This window comes from Mycteria americana, chromosome 11, assembly GCF_035582795.1.
Source record: "Mycteria americana isolate JAX WOST 10 ecotype Jacksonville Zoo and Gardens chromosome 11, USCA_MyAme_1.0, whole genome shotgun sequence".
Lineage (NCBI taxonomy): Eukaryota > Metazoa > Chordata > Aves > Ciconiiformes > Ciconiidae > Mycteria > Mycteria americana.
The window spans coordinates 4,185,863-4,209,563 of NC_134375.1; the positions used below are offsets into that span (position 1 = coordinate 4,185,863).

Genomic DNA, 23,701 nt, shown 5'->3' on the forward strand with positions numbered 1-23,701 from the left:
TACTAATACTTTCATGTTTTGTTTGGGTTTTTTAGTGAATTTGGATTGCTTAAAAAATTCTGACTAAGTGAAACTTAGGATTTTTCCCTCTGGATAGGTATCACTGTATTTTCAAATATCACCTTAAATTCTTGTTTTCCCACCTCACAGTAACAGAATTAATGTATGCAAGTAGATACTTTTGCAGGAAAATGATCCCCATCATGTGGAGAAGATATATCAGTGGATTATAAATCCTTAAGTAGTCTTTAACAAAAGCAGCTGTCCTCTTTCCGACTTAAGAGTTTGTGAATAAATACAGTAAAAGATGTTAGAAAATGAATATTATAAAGATGCTGAAAATAATAAAATCATATTTGAATTAGGTTGCACAAATGAAAGTTTACTCTTAAGCAATATTATGCGTTGTGTTTGTATAAAGAAAAACATCTTGCACGATAATTAAAAAGCACTGTAAGTGGATACTTGTTCTTTCTGCAAGTGAAACACACTCCTACAGTACAACCGTTTCGAGTTAGAGCTCTATTTCTGCCAAAGCGAGTGTGAAACGTCTGTGATTTCTGCACTTGGAGGTACAGTAATACTTTTGGCATCTGTTCCTTAAGGATCTGCAGGCTGGAAGTGAGTGCAAGCAAAAGTGTCCCCTTCGGTGGGCCTCTTTTTTTTCCTTTTCCTTAAGCAGCTGGCAGAGTTAGCCTGTTCCTGTAGGACGAGTGTGAATTACCGCCACTCTGTGCCAGTGAACAGAACAGCCGCATTGAAAGGTTGTACAACAAAAAAATATTAAGAATGATGCATTTTAGCTACCTTTGAACTGGTTCCTGAGGAGGACTGAAACATTGCTTCCAATTACCAAACATTATTTAGAACCAAACTGAAGCAGACTTTCAGCTAACAGTCAGGATGTGTGTGGTTTTGGTATGACATCCATCTGAGCACATGATGCTTGGTAAGTGCTGGAGCCTCGGTTATGATTCATTGGGGAGAAACATGGAAAACAATGTCTGTTTTTCAAGTGTTGGAGAAATGAATTTAAGGTTGGAATCCTGGATAATTTTGCTAAAAGAAACCTGCAAGTAGCTTGAATACCTCTGTTAGAAGGGAAGTAAGGGTGGTGGGTATGGCTGATGTAAGAGCGTCCCACTGCTGATGTTTGCTCAGGTTCTCACCGATATTAATGCTAGCTATTTTTCAAGCCAGTGGCAAGGCACTGGCATATTTGCCACTGAAGACGGAGTCCAGAGTTACATATGCTGATTTTTAAGTCAAAGTGGAGTCGGGGGATGGTAAAGCTGTTTGGACAGCTGGATTTATTTGTAGTATATATTTTTAAATTATTTTTCAAACACGGTCAGAAATCCTTCTTTGTAATTTTCTGCCCATACATTTGAACTAAGAGATGTATCTCTGTACTTGTTCAGTGCGTGTGGAATTTTTAACCTAATTCACTTTAGTGAAATATAATTATCTTCAAACACGTGCAATTTTGATTGCCCCTTCGGACAAAGCATCTAATATCAAAACAAGAATGACTTAATAGTAATAATAATAATAGTAATAATAATAAATTGTAACAAACTTTCAGTTTCAAATAGAAAATTATTTTTAAAGTTACATTTTAAACTAAATTATTTAATAATATGAAATTGATGAACAGTCTATAAATAATTTTAGGTACAATTGTTTTACAAGTGGAGTCAGATGTCTGTAGGATTTGCTATTTATATTTAAATAGGAGGGACTCAGAAGTGCTGGTGTATTTTCCCAAGGGCAGAGCTATCATGTTACTGTTCTACACGGTGCTGTAAAATTTTCATCTGGGCTCAGAAAAAATAATGATGTGGAATTCAGGTATTCTTCATTTTTTGCTAGGACTATATAGCTGAAGGTAGATGAGTTGAGGAGAGGATTTTTGAGGAGTGGAGTATAAACAGTTGCCTGCCCGGATGAGGAGTTGTTCCAATTTAGGAAGAGGGAATTATTTGCTGACAGAAAGGGCCGGGGTGTGGTCTGTTGAGATTACTGAGATAACTCAGTAATTTTAGGTATCTTTAGGGAAGGTCTGCCTACTGTGCTGTGCTTCCTGGTGTCAGACGGATGCCATTTCCCAGTTTCTTGGTCCCTTCTTCCAAAAATCTTTGCAGAAGAGTTTTGTGGGTTTTTTTTTTTTTTTTTTTTTTTTTTTAAGCAAAAATACCAGTTCACCAATATTTAGGGCTGTGACTTTGTTTAAAGTGAGGATGAGCGAAATAGGTGCTATTGTGTAAAATGGAAAATTTCTTTTGCTTGGAAATTCCAGTAGGTTTGGTCATCACTGGTCCCTTGAGAGCCCCCCCCCCCCAATGCAGCACTAAGTTGTTGAAATGCCAGTTCTATGAAAAAAAACCCCAAACAACTGGTGTAGCTACATTTTTTTGTTTCATTTTACAAGTCTTTTTGGTGGAGGAAACAAAGTTTTTCCTTTGAAAATCAGCTTGTGCTTATTAAAACAAAAAATAATTCATTCTGAACAGGGATTATTTTTTTTTCTTCGAGGCAGTGAAAAGTAGAAATCTACTGGAGCTGTATGTGGTTTTGCAGCCTCCAAATGGTTCTTTAAATGGTAGTAGACCAGATAATATTTAGTTGAAAAGTAAGATTTTGGCTTGCAGCCACCAAAGATACTGCATTGCAGCAAGAAGAATGAGCCGTCTCCACACAGCATTGCCTTTATCACTTGAAGAATGATTTTAGTGATGTCTTTTCATGTATTATTTCCCAGGGTATCTAATGGCTGTTGTCCAGGTACAAAAACAGTCTGCAAAGGCGTACTGTTTTTGAAGTTCCATACTTGCTTCCTAAGGGGTGGGGAAGGATTAGTTTGTTGTGTTCAGTAGCTGTTTCAGTACTGTAATTCAAGATGAGGCTACTGTACTTTAAATATAGAGTCTGGTGTGCTGCCATTAAGTCACACATTTGCATCAGTCATTAGCTCAGAGCAATGCAATTCTAAACTTCTTTCTTCTGAATGCTGATACTGCAGAGTAGTCTTGTGAATTGAAATGGTACCAAAGCTGGCAAAAGATGGAAATGTAGCACTGTGAGAATCTATTTCCTGGTGGTTTGTGTGCTGCTTTATTGTGTCTAAATCTGGCCTCCGGAGAAGGATTCAAGAAACACATGATTTTCAGAGAACATCTTGAGCACCAGCTGTGAAACCTTAAAGGTTAGATTTTATGGTCGATGCTGCTGATCTGCAACTACTAATTTGTAATTAGTTAAAAGGGACAAGCGATAGGCGGGGGGGCAGAGCGGGGGGATCCGAACGGTTACAAGTTGTATTGTTATTCTGTTGGCTGTTCCCTCCTAAGCATGTCAGGGGAATTTGGCAGAGAGAATAAGCTGTGTCCTGAGGTTCTCAAGTCACTGGTTGCCTGGTACATATTAACCCTAGCTTGTACCATGATAAGTGAGTCGAGTTTTGATTCAGGCAGCGATAGCAGATTTCTAATTTAGACAACTGAGTGACGCTCGAGCAGGCTGAAGTGTAGCGCTGAAGACTTGTGATGAGTAAGCAAAGGTCCTGTTCCTGAACAGAACAGAGACCTGCACCCTCATCTCAAGAAAGATTAGTTTTTCTAGCTCTTACATGAGAGGGGCACAAGGATGACAAAGGTATGGGAACACTTTTTATTTCAAGAAAGTAGTACCATGGAGAAAAAAAGGTTGCTGAACGGAGAGGTGAACTCAGGAGTGGTATGAAGATGATAAGCAGGGAGCGATGGCTTTCTCTCTCTCCTAATACAAGAACCAGGGCAATAGCAGACCAAGCCATTTGATTTTAGGTTAAAAAGAAACAAAAAGAGCCCGTGAAGGAAAGGTACTTAGCAAAGCATGTAGTTTAAACTGTGGAATCCATTGCCACAGGATGCTGTTGAGGCTAAAAGTTTGTATGGTCTCCAAAGGCACTTAAACAAATGCGGTGCAACACAGCGACCACCCCTGACTCCCGGGGCAGGGTTACGGCAGAGCGTTCCCGCACCCTGTATTGGGGTTTTAGGTGCTCCCCGAGGCTGCCCGCACGGCCGCATGCGGCCACGCCGGGTTAGGGGCACCGGGCGAACCTGCTGTGCCAAAATGACGCACGCTCCTCTGTGTGTGTGAACAGTGGGAGGTGGTGGCCTGGTGTTGCAGGATGCCTGTGAACGCCAGTGCTGTTCTGATTTTAGATGATAGGGAGAAATCAACTTCAAGACAGAGTGATATTATTGTCTGGTTTTAACTAACATAAAGCTACAAGTAACCATTAGATAAATCTAAATAATTATTTCATTTATGTAAACCTGCAAGGTTTTTCTGTAGCACTTTTGTTAATAAGCTTTGGGGTTCCTTATTTTCCTCTGTTGGCAGGGCTTTTTTTTTCCCCTCAGCTGTTAGCATTCCTTCTTGAGAGACTTTCTCAGACGTTGAAATAGGCAGTAGCTTCTTGGAGTTGTAACTTATTTTAATATTGAGTACTATTTGTACATCTTAATTTCTAGTATTACAGAAAACATTTTTCTAGTCCTTTTCTGTCTCTGGCTAACGTTCGTCAGAGCATATTTAAAGATTGCTCCTGCATATCAATTTGCTATGATATGCTTAAAAAGTGGGGGGAAAACCCTTGCAGATGGATTTTACCCACTTATACACAGGACATATAGGACACTTCACTATTACTTCAAGAATCTTCTGAAGACAGAATGTAGTTTCCATAGAACCAGCTTTTTCCTCAGCTCACTCTTATGTGAAAGGTAGACTGAGCTTGCTATTTCACACTGAGGCACTGGGTATTGTAGTGTGGTGACTCTTATCATACTGGTATGCTCCAGACTGCCAGTCGCACCCGTGCTTACCTAGGTAAGTGGTTATGGGCGACTGCCTTCACCAGCACGAATGAAGTCTCTACCCTTTGATTCGCTGGTTTGCCTTCAGTGACGATTATATTGCTGTACGGAAACTGAAATATCTCACACTTAAGTACAAAATCAGTATTATTTTAATTGCAGTGAATGATAGGCTAATTATGTGAGTACAGCTACGGAGATTTACTGTTCAGTAGTAGTTTGAGATTACTCTTTTGAAGAACAGTTGTCATTAAATGATTCTGAGATAAGTGCAATGTAGTTTGCTTTTCCTTCATTTTCTGCTCTGAAAATTTTGCTTCCTGCCTTGACTCATTGCATTTTGCTGGTATCAACCCATGTCTTTTGAGTAAAATAAACTTTTCTTGGGCTTCAGCAATGCTTAGAGAATATTGCAGTGTTGGGAGACAGAGTGGGATTAATAGTATGTTAAATGAGGAGGTGTCCGATCTTAATGAAACATCAGTTGTTACTTTAACTCGGTGCATTTAGATAAGTATCTGAAGAAATTCTAGGCTGAAAAAAAATGTTGGTTGCCAGGGCTTGCAAATGTAAGTCATTGGCTTATCTTTGCAGGGAGGTGGCTGGATAGACCAGGGATTGCCTCACTGAGGGATTCCGTACCCCTCCTCACAACCAAGCAAAATGCATTGCCTCATGTTTCTTCAAGGGATTTAATGTTGCATCTTACTATAGCTTGTAACAATAGCAAGTCCTTTGACTTTTTTCTCTCTTTCATGTATTAGAAACAAGACTGCCAATGGAGATTATCGGAAGGAGCACAGAGAGAGGAGTCGCAGCCCAATAGAGAGGGCTGCTGCCCCAACAATGAGCCTTCATGCCAACCACATGTATGCCTCAATCCCAAGCTTGACCATGGATCAACCTCTAGCACTGACCAAAAACAGCATGGATGCAACCCGAACAGTCGGTATCACGCCTACACTGACTTCTGTGGAACGGCAGCAGGTACTGGCTTCTAGGTTGACAAGAAACTCTGGGTGGTTGTAGGAATCCTTGCTGTAGACACAATGACGACTTCCCAGAAGTAAGCAGAACATATTGTGAGTTACAATAGGTAGGCGATACTATTCTTCAGGCAAAATGTATTGTAAAAATGCACAAGGAATGTCACAGCTCATTGTGTTTAATGTGAATAAATAGCTGATGTTTAAATGTATCTGTCACAGATTTCTTGGCCTTCCTGCTTTTTCTGATGCTTCGCTAAGCTTGTGAATACATGTGTTTTAATTGGGAGTGCAAAGTCTGTGGTTGAGCAAAGCTCCAATACGTGCTAGGCAGTAACTGACGCAGTTCACAGGTGAAGAGGGTATTCATCTGTGCTCCTCTTGGCCATCGGTGCGTGCTTCCCTCCCCTCTGTCCCAGCTCTCTCCTGCCGGGACTGCTGAGGAAGAGGTGCAAGACAGAAAGGGCATAAAGGAGAATTTTGGACTGAATTTCCGGGTGAAAGAAGGTGGAATGACCCTAGTTGTTTTAGCCAGCCAAAAGCATTCGTTGCGTTGTCCAGGGCAATGTTGTATCACTATTTCATAATTACTTTTCCTGAAGCAAAGTAATGATTTTTGATTATTTTATAGTTTATTTCCATATGCTGGAGTGGTTTGGTTTGGTTTGTTTTTGCCTGGTTGTTTGGGTTTTGGCTTGTTGTCTTGTATATTGTATTTGTTTTCCTTCAGAACTGCTGAAGATGAACCATGCCTATCCAGTTTATACACTAAGTTTTCTTATATGTCAGACTCGCTTTTATCCCTCTCACAAGTGGAGAGACAAAGCAAGATAATTGAGTTGTGATGAGGTGTCGTGTTGAGAAATTAAACTGGCCCAGGTACCCAAGCTCGTCCTTCCTTCTGCCCGAACTGTGATGACCTGCAAAGGGCATCACTTTGAGTGGATGATCTTTCAGAGGTTGGGATTTTTCATAGGCAATTTATGAAAGCTTCTTTTCACTGGAGCCGTATATTTTACATCTACCGTGTAGCTTTTCACGGTGGCTGGCTATGTACGCTAGTCTTTTACGCTTTGCTATGCCAACATGCCTAGCTTTACACTAGTGTTGCTGATATCTTGCATCATTTGGCACGCAGATTGCAGAGTTATTGTTCTGTGCAGAACAGCTCTTCTTTGCTCTCGGCGTTCAGTGATGACAGAGGAGGAAGGGACAGGCTTCCACTGACGACACCGGTGCCCTTTGATAGCATTACCACTGCGTCTCAGCTCAGCACTAACACCACTGACACTCTTCTATTTTGGTGTGTTTGACTTGGGCTGATTCCTGTTGCCCATTACCAGATTCCTCTCTCTTGTTATCCTTGACATTTTGAGCTAGATTACAATCTATTTTCTTGGGAAAATAGGATGTTGAGGTAGGACCTTGCTAAGAGCACAGAGTAGAAGTCATGCAAAGAAAAAGCTGTACTGAAATAAGAAGCCCTACTTTGATGATTTGTTGTTTTGGTTTGGTTTTTTTTTTTTTTAACCTTAACATGTTGGATGGGATTTCATCTTACTTTGTTTCTAATAAAGAGGTGGAAAAAAAATACCTTCTTATTTTAGGCAGCGTAGGGTTGTTCAGCTGCTGTAGTCACTGTTACTAACTTTTCAGCTTATCTCAATATTTTCATATAAATAAGTATAGTCTGCTCAGTGCAGCTGTACACACAGAACCGTACCAGGGGATTCTGTCAGATGCCTTATCCTGCCTCTCCAATCCTTTGTGGTGTTTGTACATGCATTCTTGAGACAAGCTCTTTTATTACCTGTCTTTCTCTACTTCCCACCTCTTGCATGTCTAAAATAGTCTTCTGAAGCGATAAGCATGTATACACTTCTCAGAAACCAGTTCATAGATGCACAAAATCTTGGCCTCTGTAAAGAAGAAAATAAATACTTCCACATGTGAACTGCTTACAGAAAAATCAAATAATTAACTTTTTTTTCCTTAACTGCACTGACAGCAAAGTAAAAAAAGTAAATTAAGATGTAAATAGCATCATTCCCGTTGTGTCTAGACAAATAGTGTTAAACCTCCCCTTGAAAGCTCCCCTCTTTTACTTTGGTCTTGCTCTTACTCTGTCTAGACTAAAGTACCACTAAACAATGAAAACTCTTTCCTTCCTCGTTGATAGTGTACGGTGGTAGGTAAAGTAGTGATTTTTGTGGGATTGCTGCACAGATTTGTAAAATGGACAAGAAATTAAAACTGTGTTAATTACATCAATTCTGTTAATCTTTTGGACGCTTAACAATCAACTTGCATTGAGTATAGCAAAATGGACTCCTTGCATCATAAAATATACCGGAGATGCAAAGCAAAAATAGTTCAATACCTGTGTTATTTCCCTTCGGCCACCGGGAGAAACTGGGACATTTCTTTCCCTAAGGCCTCGTTTCAATGTAACATTTACATAGTAAACAACTATAAGAAGAGTATTTTATGTTTATACTTTGTACAAAGTATACATTGCATAATTAAGATTATGTGAAGAGACATTTGGGGGAATTTGCACGTGTTGAGTGAAAAAGGATGATGTTTATTCTGTAGTGCTGGAAAGGCAGATTAATTACAACAGGAAGGTACTTGCGGTCAAGACTCGCTCAGGAGCTCTTCATATTTTACATCTTATGGGCTTATTGTTTTGTGGCTGAAGTACGGAATACAGAATTAGTTGGGCTAGGAAAACTTAACTTCTGAATGAAAAATGGTAACATTAAAACTTGATTAACACTAAGAAGACAAATACCTGTAAAATTTGTAAAGCCCTTCATGAGTCCTGGAATCAAAAGGAAGTGTGAACGTAGAATGAAACAAAGATTTAATGTGTTGACATTTAGTTCTGCATATGTAATGCCTGTGAAGTTGAAACAGTCACTGTAAAATCACTTCAATGCCTTTAATGATTTGCTTTTATACTGCCCTTTTTCTGTATGGCTGCTTGACAGTTAAATAACTAAGAACCATTATGGAAATGCAATGTGGGGGGGTTTTTTCAATCAAAGAAATAATAGCTGAATATTTTGGGGTTTAATATGCTTTATTGAATTGGATAGTTTATGGGTTATTTCACTGCTGGGATTCGGTTCAGTGTACATCTCGAGCGTTTATGTGATGAACTGCTGCTAATGTGGCTTTGGCTGATTGCCTTAGTGAGTGACAGTTTTCTTTTTTTCTTCCCTATTAGAACCGTCCATCCGTAATCACGTGTGCTTCTGCGAACAACCGGAACTGCAACCTCTCTCACTGCCCCATTGCTCACAGCGGCTGCGGTTCAGCAATGCCTGCCTACAGAAGACCCTGTAGCAGTAAGTTACATGTCTGCCCTCTTAACTGCCTGGCTAGAATTTGAGGAGAACAAAAATGTCTCGCGAACCGTACCTGTGTAGGCACTGACGTATTAACAGGAATAAATGGAAGTGAAACAATAGACACCTCTTTGTAGCCTGTCTACCCAGAGACATGCTAGCACAGATCCCCTCTGCAGTCTTTCTAACCATCAATCCTACGCCACAGTAGAAAGTACCAATTCAAAATTAGGGGGAGAGAGGTGTTCTTTTTTTCTTGTTTTGAAAAGTTTCTTTAAAAAAAACAAACACCCCACACCGACAAATAAGTCATCATGTTTATTTTAGTCTTAACTGACAAACAGCAGACAGGGCCAGCAGATCCAACCATGCTCTTATTTTAGGAGCTGTAGTTTCCCCAGTCCTTCAGTAGTCAGTAGACTTTTATGATTCAGCTGCAGTCAGGAAAATCTTTTCCTGCAGATTTCCTGCAGAAACACTCCTCCAAAGCACATACCCTCCACCTTTCTCTGCGCGGACAACACAAAAAGCTTTGGAGGGCAGTTGCTATAGCAACCCAAGCAGCGAGCTTTAGCTTTCTACCTTCTGTGCAATTAGTACTTTTCATGAAACCTGTTCATGCAGTCCTTGCTGGGGAACCTTGGGCTGTTTCTCTGCACTTTCTCTCACTGTGCGACTAGGGGAAAACGCAGCCTTTCTCATTTCAAGTCATATACCTGCTGATGCATAGCTTTAACACAGAGCCTTTCCAAAACTCCACGGCAGTGAGGCTTCATCAACCAGAATGTGCCAGTGTCACAATACCAGTATAACGTAGCTAGGAACCTAAAAGTCCATAGTAAGATGATGATGATTACTATCATATATGTTTTTTAAAAAATCAATGTATTGTTGAAAACTGGCATTAGAAGCTGAAGTGAGACCCTGGAGCATATGTTACACTCTTAGAGGAGTCAGTAGTTAGAGATCTAAGATGTTGGAAGTTTTCTAGAAAACTGCCGTTACTTGTCTAAGGAGAGCTTCTTCATTGAGACCCCAGCTGCATTTACATGGGCTTTGGAACAGTCGTAAACGTTTTCAGAAAATACTTGCCTCTTGTCACTTGAAGAGGTCTTTGTGTGTGACGCTCACATTTATTTTAGGATCAATCAAGCCTTTCTGTAGCATGAAGGACAATGGCATGGATCCTGACAGTTTTAAGTATTTTTGAAAGATAAGTCTCATTTAGACACACAGATTTTGTTTCTAAATTGTAAAACTGCAACTCTCTCATATTTAGTCTGAGGAATTGTTATTATTATCATTCAAAACCTGATTTTTAAGGTTCTTTGTTCCTCTTGTAATAGTATTACACCATTCTAACGCTTGTAGTACCCAATGCAGAGGTAGGGATTCATTTAGTTTTCTGACTGGCTCCTAGCACAAGTGTGTCAAGTAAGATGAACCCCTGCAATCAGCTTTTGGCATGCTGTAATTTAGAATGGAGTCTCCTCACATCTGACTGGTATCAGCAGGCTTGGGAGCTGATTTCAAAGAACTGTTTCCATCTTTAATTTTATTTACGCCTAAATATAAGTTCTAAGTTCTGGTGCAGGTCACAGAAATGCAAAAATATTTAACTCCATTTATTACCCTTTTTCCATTTTAACTCCGTCCTTTAACATCTTCTTCCCCAGCCCGTTCACTACCAGTTCTATAATGATGTAAAGAAGTCTTGCTTTATGCTGAGACGATAGGAAAATGGGAGAAAATACGGGTTCTGAATCCAGTATTGGTGCCAGGATTCTGCGCTGAAATAACGCATCTTCTGCCTCCTTTCCCCATCCAGCTACCACTGCCTGTGACCCGGTGGTGGAAGAGCACTTCCGCCGAAGCCTTGGCAAGAATTACAAGGAGCCTGAGCCAGTGGCAAACTCTGTGTCCATCACAGGATCAGTTGATGACCACTTTGCCAAAGCACTTGGGGATACATGGCTTCAGATTAAAGCTGCGAAGGACGGAGTCTCTAGCAGTCCCGAGTCTGCTTCACGGCGGGGCCAGTCTTCCCCTTCCTCTCATATGGTCAATCATAATCACTCGCCCTCTGTAGTCTCATGAAGAGAGGACCGTTACGTTTGTGAATTTGCATGGTTTGACGGAGCTTTGAACAGTGCTTAAAATAGTGTTGGGGGAGGGGAGATTAGTTTTCAACACATGTTTTTGTGTACTCACTTTGTATTTGTAAAAGGGTGCCCTTAAAGATGATAGCAGGAACTATTTCATAAAGATTCATACGATGTAGCATCCTTTTTTCCTGCCTCAATTACCAAAGAAACCTCTGATGCAAATCTGCTGCCCCTTAAAAAAAAAATAATGCACGCTAATCCACAAAAGCCATTACACTTAGTTGGTTCACCCAAATGCTTTTTGCTTTTATTAGCTTCTTGAGACTAGAATTTGTCTGGTTTGCTTACATTGCCTTTTTTTTTTTCCCTCTGTGAAGTAATTTTGTATGTATATACTTGAAAAGAACTGTCATGTATGATTTGCACTATTGGAGGAGGACTGAAGTTGCATAGCAACTTTCTGGAAGATGCTAATATTTTGAGGGCAAACTGCTGAAAAAAGGGTTCAAGGATGACATTTCTATCAGTTTGATTTTTCTCAAAGCAAAACAGCTTTGGAAGGGGAAGTCTCATACAGGTTATAGGTCTTTCTCTCTTTAGATTTCAGGTGCTTAGTGCTTGCAACTGGACTGCATAATTTACAGAACACGGGCATTTTTTCCTAAACACTGCAGTTTGTTAGAATAGAGCTGAGGTTGGAGGGTTCAATAGTGCTTAACGATGCATGTTTTATGAAAAATAGCTGGTATCTATTAATGTATAGACAGTAAGAATCATAATACTTATTAGCTTTTCTTCAGAATTAGTTTATTTTTGTCAGTAACAATCCTAGATATACTTACTGCTGGTACAGTTGTACTCTATGATATTTGTATTTGATATTCACTTTAGTAGCAGCCAGCAAAAGAGGACAGCCTCAGGACAGGCCTCAAATGACGCAGTTTAGAGATATATGATGCGTGGTACAGGATGCTATAGCTTTGCGCATGACTGAGTAATTGTTTCTGTCTGCAGCACTGTCTGCTTAACAGGAATTTGCTTCCTAAAACTAAGTCTGTGTAATCCACCTTTAACTAGCTGCAGAAACTGCTACCGTTACGTATCTTGGCTGGACAACAGATTGTTACAGTTTGTGAAATATGATCTTTAATTTTTTAAGCTTATTCATAAACCTATGCCAAGTTGCAGCATACATTCCTCCATTAGAAAACTTTATACAGGTATTACTGCATTTATTATCATTTGCTATATTAATAGCTACTAACTAGAAATTAGGCAATAGAGGCAGGCATAAAACCACAGCTGTGCTAGTACTAAGAGCTTCTCTTCTTCTTGTTAAGTGTAACTGCTCTCCCCCATACATTCCATCTTCCCAGTACAGTTGCAGCTAGGGCTTTTTTTTATACTGGGTTACCTGAAATGATTGGTTCAGTGTAGAAAGTTAGAACTAGTTGGAAGATGAACTACACGTGATGTATTATGGACTATGTTACAGTATTGGGTCCATTGTGGCTTTTATTTTATGGTTTTTTTAAAGTTAAGCTATTTAATTTGGAACAGGTGCAGGGTAGAAAGAGATCGGGAGATTGGCTCTTACTCTTGTTGAGAAGGTGGCTGCTCAATTTTCTTTAAAAAAATTTAAAAAAAAATCCACCTAAGCCCCCAGTTTTACACATTTCACTACCATCTTACTGGGTAGTCAACGCTTACTTGCTTTGGCATTCAGTACCCTACTCTCTGTAGGAAGATTGTTAAAAGAACACTTTTTTATATAGGTAACTTTAAGACCATCGTTACGCTGTGCGTAAAGAATGTACAGAGAAATTTGTAGGTATTTTTTGAGGAACAATTAATTTGTTAATGATATGTAGCTATTTAATTTTTCCCTTTCCTTTATTGTAATCATTCATTTTTTTGTTTGGAGAAAAAAGTTGATCTTTTTTTTGTTGTAGATTTGTCTGTAATACAGTAAAAGTGCAGGAACACAGTTATTCTATGAGAACACTGCATTAGCATTAATAGCCACTAGTTTGTTATTGCTACAGGCTACTGAGCAGTATAACAGTAAAATACTAATACTGTAGATGGACTCTGTGGAAAATGTGACTCCTATATTTCTTTGTAAACACAAATAAGATAATGTTTTTAAAGCTAATATTTTCAATAATAGCTGTTTTACAAGGTTACATTTACTTATCTGAGATAGGTAAATGGATTTGAGGGCAATAAAGATGTAATGTGATTATGTCCAGTAAAACATATATTAGACACAATAATGTCATGAAAGCCAAAGGGTTGGGGGGAGGTGGAAGGAAACTAAACTGAACTCACCATCATGAGACGTGGTGAAGTTTCTTCACAGAGCCAGGTTATCTACAGTTCAGTTTGAAAGATTCTCTCTGTGTTTGTAAATCTGTAATATACCATTCTTTTGTGGCCTTGTTTCACCTGGAAAAAAAAAAGGTTTGGCAGGCCATCTTTTTTTTTTTGTACTTAAAAGTAGCCTTAAAGAACAATAAAGTGCTCTTAAATCACAGGTGTGTACATACTCTTCTGTATTGTTTGGTAAGAGAGGAAGTTGGTTTCTATACTGCATGAGCTGGAGGCAGACACAAACTACTGTTCATGTCATGTTTTCCTTCTGAGGAAACCCTTCTTCGTTTAGGACTGTTACCCCACCGAAGGGGCTGGCACAGCGATAGTCTTGCTGGGTTTTTTCCCTGCAGGTTCCGGAGTTTGTCAAGAAACAGTCTTTCCAACTACAAAGAGAACCTGTTGCTGCCACAGCAGAGATGGGCAGAAATGCCCCCGGCTGTAGGACATCTCTGGCCCCTGAGCACAGTCCCACCGACCAGGTCTCTGAGTGGTTGCCCATCTTGCTCTCCATGCGGGGCTGAAGCAGCTGCTCCTAACGTAGCTCGCCAGTAGCAGCTCCTGAACAGTTACTGTTTTGGAAAATAGCAGCTAGTTGAGCATTTCTGTACTGTTTGTTTATGAAAAGACCAATATCTTAACTTTGCTTCATTTTTTGTCCCGCAACTTCTTCAAGTTTTATCTAGAGAACAGAAATTATTCCCTAAAGAAGACAGCTGTATTTCAAATGTCACCATCCAGGCTCTTGTGGTTTGGGTGAGCAGCATTTCAATAGAAGGTAGTTCGTTCATTTGACTGGAGACAGTTAATCCTTAAAAACAAGTGTTCCAATTCCCTGATTTTGAGAAACTTCAGTGAACCAGGCAAGAGCCTTCAGAGGAATTTCAACTCTGAATGTAGTACAAGTGTCTCCAAAATCAAAAAAGGAGTCCCTTAAAATAACGAGATGCAAGTTACTATTGTATTCGAGATGCCTAAATGGTTTGAAAAACAAAGTAGGCGTGACATGCATGTACATTGTTAAAGTAAACGGCTATTTTGGGGTGTGGGAGATTCCATGAGAACACATCAAGAATGATTAGTTTAACACATCTGAAAAACATCCCTCTCTAAATACCCGTGGAAAGAAGCCTAAATACATGCTTTAAGAGCTTTTGGGAGGGAGGCCAACTACAACAAGCCTCACACGCCTCTCAGTCTGCTTTCTGAAGGGAGCTGGTTTCCTTTTAGGAAAAAGTCATCCCTACATCAACATTTTGGGGACTACATGAAACAGGACCAGCAGCATTGCTATCTTTCAGGTCAGTAACTTATAGAGTCTTCTATTTTCTTCATGGTAAAAGGAAAAATACAGTCTTTTTTTTTCCTACCACATGATTTTTCTAATTAGCAGCAAGCAGTAATTTTGCACAAAAGGGTGCAAAATTGCACCCAAAATTGCACCATGGCCTAGAAAAACTGGACTGTACACACACATTTCCTATTATTATTAAGTACTATACTATTTGTAATGGCTTATCTTTTTCTGTGAGCTAAACTAAAGGCAACTTCCAGCTATGCGTTTCTAACCTCACCCCCCCCCACATACTATTTTTGCTAATTTAATTCAAACCAGAATTTTAATTTTAGAAAACAGACCTGACGTCACAAATATACTAGGGAGTGAGTTTGGCTCTTTCTGCGTAGTTCAGTGAGTGGCCTCTCCTGAATACAGTTTCTAAGTATTTCAAGCTGCTTTAATTGTGAAAATGAACTTGACATACAAATACGCGTAGAGGCTAGGTTGGTAGATGGTGATAGTTTGACACAATAGCAGTACAACAGCAGTATGTAACTGTATAGGTACACAGGCAGTATGTCTGCTTACTTGCTAAACCTGTACTAACAGTGTCGCTGGTAAATAACCTGAAAGGAGGCTGTAGAGAGGTGGGGTCGGTCTCTTCTCCCAGGTAACAAGTGATGGGACAAGAGGAAATGGCCTCAAGTTGTGCCAGGGGAGGTTTAGACTGGATATTAGGACATTTTACTTCACTGAAAGGGTTATCAAGCATTGGAACAGGCTGCCCAGGGAAGTGGTTGAGTCGCCATCCCTGGAGGTATTTAAAGGACGTTTGGATGAGGTGCTTAGGGACATGGTGTAGTGCTGCTCTTGGTAGTGTTAGGTTTATGGTTGGACTCGATGATCTTAAAGGTCTTTTCCAACCTACACGATTCTGTGATTCTGTGAGCCTATCCAGCAGATTGTGCTTACCCAGTAGGGCTGAAGGGACCTAGCGCAACATTTAGACACACGAAGCAGCACAGGGAGCTCATAGACAGGACCGAGCTCAGTCTTGATCCTGCCAGGGTCTGCGCTGAATGCAGGCGTATTGGAGTCAGATGGCTCTAGAGGCTCCTGCCACTGCTGCAGAGAACTCGGCAGGGAACGACTGCAGCTGCTCATAAAGCAGCTACACTACTACACAGTGTAACTGAACTGTTAGACTTTAAAACTGGCACGTGCACAAAACTCGAAATTGTAACCAGTCCACCATGGTAGACTGGAGCTGTAAGTGCACCAGTTCAGGAGCTGCTCCACAAGCAGCAGCTGAACTGTCATTGCAGCTGGGCTCAACGCTCCCAGAGGGGTGCAGGGGACTGCTGGGGGTGGGAACAAATCCAGCGTTCTAGCAGGCCAAATCAGTCAACACAGAAAAGATGTAAAACTGTCTGCCAGCCTTGTTCAGAAGCCTTTGTGCAACAGCAGAGTTAGGAGAACTCGCTGCTTACGCTGTCCTAGCTACTTAGGTGACAAAAGAGGTGATCCACAATGGCTATGTGAATGGAGACTTCTCCAGTACCCAAACACCATGCCAGTGTGCCATGGTGCTTAACGTGATACCCTGGCAAAACACAGCAGAAGCGTTTAAATGTTATTTGTGTAAGAGCTCTACTCACCAGAGCTGGCACGCTTGTGCTTGGCTGAGGGGAGCATTCACCCCTATCTTTAGATCCTTCTTGAGGAACAGCGAAATAAGAAACCAGTCCGCATCTTCCTGATGCACAGGAGCCTCCATGTCCTCATCTGGCATGGATGCAGATCCAAGTACGTTACACACGGCATCTGAAGGGTGTCTCCAGCTCCCTCCCCTTAGCAGACAGTGACTACGCAGCTGGATTACGTTGTGTGTTGAAGCACACTTTATCCCTGAAGGGCCCATCACAGAAAATATACCAATTTAATAACTAAATAATTTTTTAACCTTTAATGGGAACGTTCTGCCCCTCTCTGTGGAACAGCTATCTCAAGTGCATTTCTTGGGTATAAGACAGCCAAGAGAGATAATTTAATTGCTTATTTTTAAACTGCTGTTACATATAGCTCCACAGCAGCTGCCCTGTGTCTCAGCCAAAGCTCTCCTATTTTCCCTTGGTGCTCTCCCGACGCGGCACACAAGGCAACAGCACTGCGTGTCTCCAGAGGTGCACGGGGGAGAGCTCCTCACCCCCGAGACAGAGCGTGCGCGCTATGTTCACCTCCCGTGGAAGAGAGGTTTTTAGATGGCTTTTACACCCAGGAGAGGTGCTGGGAGGCTCATGGAGGCAGCACTTCTCACCAAGACCGACATTTAATACACATATGGTTTTTCTCTCCATCAGCGGGGCACAAGCCTTGAAAGAGACCAGCAGGCCTGGGTGGATAGTACTCACCTCTGCATGTATGGCAAAACCAGGAGTGCAACCGCTTCCTTCCCACTGCTCACCTACTGAAGGTGCTCAACCTTCAGTCTTAGAACCTTCTTGATTGTAGCAAAGTTCCCAAGTGCACTCAAGCCTAATCCTGCCCAACCATTCTCGCAGGGAGATGCTGTCACTAACCAGTCGTTTCTGTAGAAAAAGTAAGGGGACAGCAAGTCATTTCATCCTTGATCTAAAGCCACAGACACCACAGACACCACTTCTTTCTCCAGTTCTCCGATTTCAGACTTTCTCCGAGACATTTAATAGTTTACAGCAAACTCAGTTGTCTTTACAGCACCCTCAGCACAGGCTGAAAGCGAGCTGCAGAAGACGACTAAGTCCAGTGTAGAACAGCCATTGCAAAAACAGTGGTTAAACTGCAAGACAATAAACTCAACTTTATTTTTAATTAAAACCCCAAGGACAAATCTGGTCCTGGTACATTTTATCTGACATAAAAATGGTAGGAGGAGCACCTTGCAGCAGCTAGGAATCTTCCACAGAGCTCTGGAGCTTTTCGTTCCAAACTACAGTTTGAATTCATAAGTCTTCGGTCTTCCACAAAGAGTTCTAATCAGGTGATGCGCTTCCTCTGTGTTTGTCCGTGTTTACTCTAGACTAACTGGTGAGCTTGGCATCAGGTTTGATTTTTATTTGCAGAAAAGTTTCAAATTTTCCTGCTTAATTCTGCTCGGCAAATCTGAGCATCACATTTACAGAAACCCACAAGTACCCAAAGGCGTGTTCCAGTGAGCAGAGCACGAACTACTCTGCTCGTGTGCGAGTGGGACCCCTCTGCGGGCCACTCTGCACGCACGCCCGGGGCTGAGACAGGGAAACCTCACTGGCTCGGGCAAAGCACTCGGCCTCTTTGCCGGCACGCTCGATATTCCTGAACTTCACTCACGGGGTTTTCCCTCTCCTCGGGAACTTCCGCACCAGTAAATATGACTTAAAAGAGACCGCTCTCGCTGGACCAGCATGGTAGCATTCACGAAGGGAACCAGATGCTCCACTGAGACTATCGATAAAGCCTCCATACGTGGTTTATGCTTAACACGGACAGCACTCATCTCAAAGAGCAACAAGGCCAGCAGCTCCCCAGATGCACCCCCTTTGACCGAGACCAACGTACACACCCTGAAGAGAGCCACAGTGGGACCGGTGCCAGAATGCCAGACTATTCCCAGTACCAGCTCCTCTTACGCTGCTCCTTCCTCTGGTGCTAGAAGTGGACCACGTCACGCTGAAGGCAGCCTCCATCCTCATCTGATAACAGCATCCCTAAGGAACATTAAATAGGAAATTCTCATATTTTCCTTTGTGACACAATCAGGCGCCCCATTCATCAGACAACAATGCGCTAACTTCGGGGGTTTTATAGCTGCTAATTGCTGTATCACTTAAGCATTTATACCCCATTGACATGCCTCTCTGTTAAGCATGGTTGGCATGGGATTAGTCATACATGGATATTCAGATTGACATGCATTTATATTTTAACAGAGTTGGAAAAAACAGAATTTCTTTTTCTATAGGCGACTTTTAAATAACGACAAAGCAGTTGCTGACTCCCAGTCAGAACACGCTCCATTATATGGACGTGAGACTGTTTCAGTCTTTTTTTGCTTGTAGGCTAGCCACTTACACTGTTCACTGTTCATTCTAATTTTACATTTTATTTTGCTAAGCAGCAGCTTTCTTAAATGCCAAGGAGAACATCTGCCTTCTCTCCATCACAAAGACAGGCACACAGGCATCTGTCACCATGAAGCTGCATCAGCCACATGCCTGCTATGTTTGATAGTCAAAAAGCTGCTTATCTTAAAACTGTTTACTCAGTTTGGGCAAATACGACGCACACAGAATACTTCTGATAGTGTCCTGCTATTCGTGATGGAATCAGCGTTACTTTTTTAATCCAGGAAAACACAAAGCTCAAATCTCCTGCTTCCTGAAATATTAAAATAATGTGGGTCTTAGTTGTATGAACGACATGTAGCTTGTGTGTTAAAATACACACGATATACCACTGCAATTATATTAGTTCTAGTTAGTTAAAACAAAGTATAAAAAATACAGGATATTTTTGCTTTCAGGGAAAAAAACCCGGTTCAACTAGTTTTAAAAAGAAGTTCTCAGCCTAAAACCAAACCTTTGCTCTCCACTGATCCCCTGTAGTAATCTAAACTTTTTTTTTTTTTTGAGGGGGAAGTGGGGATGAAAATAATGGAAAGAACTAACAATACTTAGAGATTAAAGCAAGGGCCTTTCCTTTTCCTTTTCCTTCCAAGTGATAAGTGCTTGGGCTCCTGCTAAGGCTACGGAAAATCTCAGACTATTAACTTTTTCAGAAGAAAATGCACGTGTTCGCATAGTACCACAGGTAGTACAGCGTTGTTATGGGGTTTACAGCAGCAGCAAAGTCCTTTTCTCTTACTTTCACTGACATACCTTTATTTAGCTCCATGTTACTTTTATTCATCAAACGTTTTCTCATGGCACTAATAGTTACTGACATTGTTCTGGCTGCTAGAGCCCGTTCTGTTTTACATACCGATACAAACACATCTATTTTGAAAACAGAACCGAAGTAACAGAACTGCAGAGAGCTAAGAAAACTTTAAATTAGGCCTTACCTCTTGACACTCCTGCCATACACGCGGTCATCGATATCACCTCGGCTTCCCGTCTCGCAGCCGGGACCTGGGGCCGCCACGGCTCCCATCGCTCTCAGCTCCCTCCCTCGGGAGGCCGTGGCTGCCCGCGAAGAGGCCACCTCTGAGGAACACACATGGCGTAAGTGCACGAGGAAACCCTCTGCTCCCCCCCAGGATGACCGGAGGGTGCCAGCCAGCTTCACCAGTGACCTCTTCACAGCGTGAACAATCTTAAGTCAGCAAGCTGCTTTCAAAAATTATTACAAACTAGGACGTGATTCAAATAGGCAAGACGACGACCCCAGGTGCAAACCTCCTGCCACCGATCTGACTTCCCCTACCAATGAAAATGCTGGAAAGAAATTAACTGGAACAGATATCTAATTGAAGAAGATGATAAGTTCTTCTCATTATTCAGAGCTGCTAAAAATAAAGAGAAGTCATCCTCTGTTGTGAAGGTCTTCTTTATCTTAATGGTAACCTTTCATCACTTGTTTGTAAGTCTCTCCTTCCCAGTGGTTCTCATACCTCCCCACGGAATTTGAAAATCAAGATTAAAAGAAGTAATTTCTTAACCTGCAGGGCCAATTTAGTGAAGTAACAACTGAAACCAGTAAACCTATTTCTTCAAAAGTAAGTAATATTCTCATTTTGTCCCCTGAAACACAGGCATACATACGTACAGAATTTGCCTTTTGCTTTGAGAAAGCCTTGATGAAGTACCAGGAAAGCAGAATTCGCTAGTCCAGAGGAAAATAACATATAAGAGCACGCAAGACATTTTCTTTACTGTAATAAAGACGTGGCTGTCTGAATATAGGCTAAGAACAGGGTGCAGAATGATCAACCATAGAAATGTAAAATGCACTGCAACTTTTAAAGACTGCGCTATAGATGTTGTCTAAAATGTGCTATTTCAGAGACCCTTGTTTTGAGACCTCTGTCATTTCATGCATTTGCTAATTTAGCCTCCAGCTTCCCTAGTCTATACGGTGTAATGTCCTTAGCTCAAATGTTGAGTTTTCAGGTGGGGAAATGAAGAAGAAGCCAAGTCCTGCAAAGCCACCACCACACAGAACATGGTGGGATTCTAGGGCTCTTGTTGTAAAGATTTTTCATGGCAAGAACAGGTTTCCTCACAACAAAAACCAATGCTTTTCTTGTTGCCAGGCTTACAAATGCAGACTGTAACGTGAGTCAAGCTATGACCTTTCAGGATGATGCAAAATCAGCAGTAATAAATCAAATGGTGACTTTGCTGACATGTCTGTAACTTTAGTGATTAATCCAACAAATAAACAATTTCTGCTCGGAAATACAGAAAGAGGAGTGTGGGATTCTCCTCCTGCTCTGCCCTGTTATAGCTGAACTCTGGATGCAGTTTTGGTCCTACCAGTTCTCACAGGAAATGTGAAAAATGCCTGGGCAAAGGCTGAGGATTAAAGTCAACAGCAGATCCACCCATAATCCATCATTAAAGAAAGAGAAGCTAACGAAGGCAAGAAGAAATATTCTCCTATTTATCTGACAAGTTTGCTCCTTTTAACAGTTGCCCCGTGACAGATCCCATCTTCTCTCCGTTCTGTCCTTCTGTGACATACTCCCAGAGCAAATTCTACGCACTTTCCCCCAAGAGAAGCATTAATTTTACCAGCACAGCTAAATCCAGCTCACGCATCAATCCACGGCCTTGCTCCTTCGTATCTTCCGCTGGCCCTTCCCGTTCCTCCATCGGCACAACCCGTGCAGCACCCAGGTGGAGCACTGGAGCCTCTTCACACAACCCTCGCGGCTGCGGGAAGCTGTAGTAACTTGGCAGAAAGTGCCTTGTGGCTGGCATAAAACTGGAGTAACTTGCCAGTGACTACAAAAGCAAAATCTGCCCAGGGCTCCAAAATCTGCAACTGTACAGACAGCTCTTTGAACTGACTTTTTCTAAATTATAAAATAAGTTCTTCCCTTGAGCTATTAATAGCATAGAAATCTATACTCAGAATGCTGATTTCCAGAGCTCAACAAAAAGAAAACTGTGAGTGTATCCAATTTGATGGGCTGCCCAGAACGTAGCATCTAAAGCTGGTACACAGAGGAAATAAAGCATCAGAGCTGCCAAATATGCGATCTTGCTACTAGAGAATGAACAGGATTGGACTTCAGGACTTCTTTATGCTACTCCATGGCCATTCAAAAATTGGTTTTCTGCATTTCTAATATTGAGGAAAGGATATAGACCATTGCTTGCACAAATCTCAACTGATTTGTCGGCTGTTTGTCCTGCACAGATACCAAGGCATAACGAACACGACACTATCGAAGAGTTTCAGTGACCAGAAAGGTTTCTTGCCATGCAGTTACTTTGGTTATAACTTACGTGAACAGTTGTAAGGTGGTAAGGCAGTAACACTGATATCTCACCACAACTCTGTCACGTATTCATAGAACTCACTGAAATCACTGTATGAGAAAAAATTTCACTTGAATTTTTCAGAAGCAAAATTCAAATCAGGTTATTATAAATAATTACATTTGGAATTAATTCTGTTCTTGAGCCATTTAGCTTCACATTTTCAAGTCTTTCTACACAGCTACAAAACAGATGTGTTCATTTTTAAATTAAAGAAAAAAGAAAACAGATTCTTGGGAATGGGAGGAACACAAAACAAAAACTCCCAGTGTTGGGAGACCAGCATCAACATTTTGAGAGATGAGAAAGCTGTGATCTACCCAACTAGTCAGACTGATGAAAAGGAACGATTCTCTCCTCAGGAAACCTCCATTGCTTAGCTTTGCAGCCCTGATGTGGGAATTAGCTACGCTATAACCTCAAAGCAAAACACTTCCAGAACTTCCACGTAGGATGTGTTTAGGGAGCGTAGGGAACGTTCATGAAGGTACAGGATCACATCACAAAGCTTCCAGATTTTTTTTTTTTTTTTTTTGCTTGTGGGTGAGAAGTCTGCTTAAGCACGTATATTGGTCTAATTCCTCTGAAGGTACAAATCAAGAATGTTCCTCTCCTTCCTGAGAGCGCTAGAAAAGTTGGGTGACAAAACAGAAGCAGCACTTAATTTCTGCAATAGAGTGAAAGGGAGAAGTAGACTGCTGGCTGGCTAACCTACACTCCCTGTGATGCCTTGAAACCTCACAGCTAGAGCAACCCAAGACGAAGCCCCAAAATAGAAGAAAATTGATGCTAAGCCTCAGGAGAACTTCCATAGACAGACAGGCCCTGACCAGAAAAAGGGATGTGCTGAGACCTGTCAATAGCCAAGGAAAGGAACGGAAGCTCTGAGGAGGAAGGTAAGCTACCCAAAGCCAACGACAATACCTCTGATGGGAAAGCTCCCAAACTGGGGCATCCTTGATCCGTTGCTCCCAAACCCTCAAAGAGGGAGCCAATCTCTTTGTAGCTCTTTCCTGGCTCTCTTCCAGGTTCCTCTTCTTCTGGCACTTCTGCTTTTCTTCTGCCCCTTCGTACCTCCCATCTAGAATGGAAACAGGAAGGAAGAGAAAATATGAGCACGGTAGGACACAAGAATTGCTGGAGCTTCATTACAACAGAGATCTGGGGCAGTGGGCAATGATTTCAAAGGATTTCAGTTTATTTGCTCTTAACTCAAGTTTTGTACTTTTTTGTGA

At 41.4% G+C, this 23,701-nt stretch overlaps 2 protein-coding genes and 1 long non-coding RNA gene across 7 annotated transcripts in view; 1 reads left to right on the forward strand and 2 right to left on the reverse strand.

Moving 5' to 3' along the window:
• VGLL4 (vestigial like family member 4) overlaps positions 1-13,845 on the forward strand; it is a 94,780-nt gene extending 80,935 nt beyond the window's left edge. For all 5 annotated transcript variants that reach the window (XM_075514449.1, XM_075514448.1, XM_075514450.1 and 2 more), the window contains 3 exons: positions 5,630-5,852; positions 9,084-9,204; positions 11,033-13,845. In XM_075514449.1, the coding sequence (XP_075370564.1) occupies positions 5,630-5,852; positions 9,084-9,204; positions 11,033-11,301 (613 nt within the window). In that variant the 3' untranslated portion in view covers positions 11,302-13,845. The remainder of the gene's footprint in view (positions 1-5,629; positions 5,853-9,083; positions 9,205-11,032) is intronic.
• Positions 13,846-14,196: 351 nt separating this feature from the next.
• LOC142415458 (uncharacterized) lies at positions 14,197-17,627 on the reverse strand. The gene is made up of 3 exons (XR_012777419.1): positions 17,373-17,627; positions 16,620-16,869; positions 14,197-14,614 (listed from the first exon to the last, which is right to left on the reverse strand). It is a non-coding gene; the product is annotated as an uncharacterized LOC142415458 (long non-coding RNA).
• A 2,281-nt stretch (positions 17,628-19,908) lies between these two features.
• Positions 19,909-23,701, reverse strand: part of ATG7 (autophagy related 7) — a 130,270-nt gene continuing 126,477 nt past the window's right edge. The window contains exons 23-24 of the transcript XR_012777418.1: positions 23,391-23,540; positions 19,909-20,309 (exon numbers count right to left, since the gene is read on the reverse strand). The gene's annotated coding sequence lies outside the window, so the exon portion shown is untranslated. The remainder of the gene's footprint in view (positions 20,310-23,390; positions 23,541-23,701) is intronic.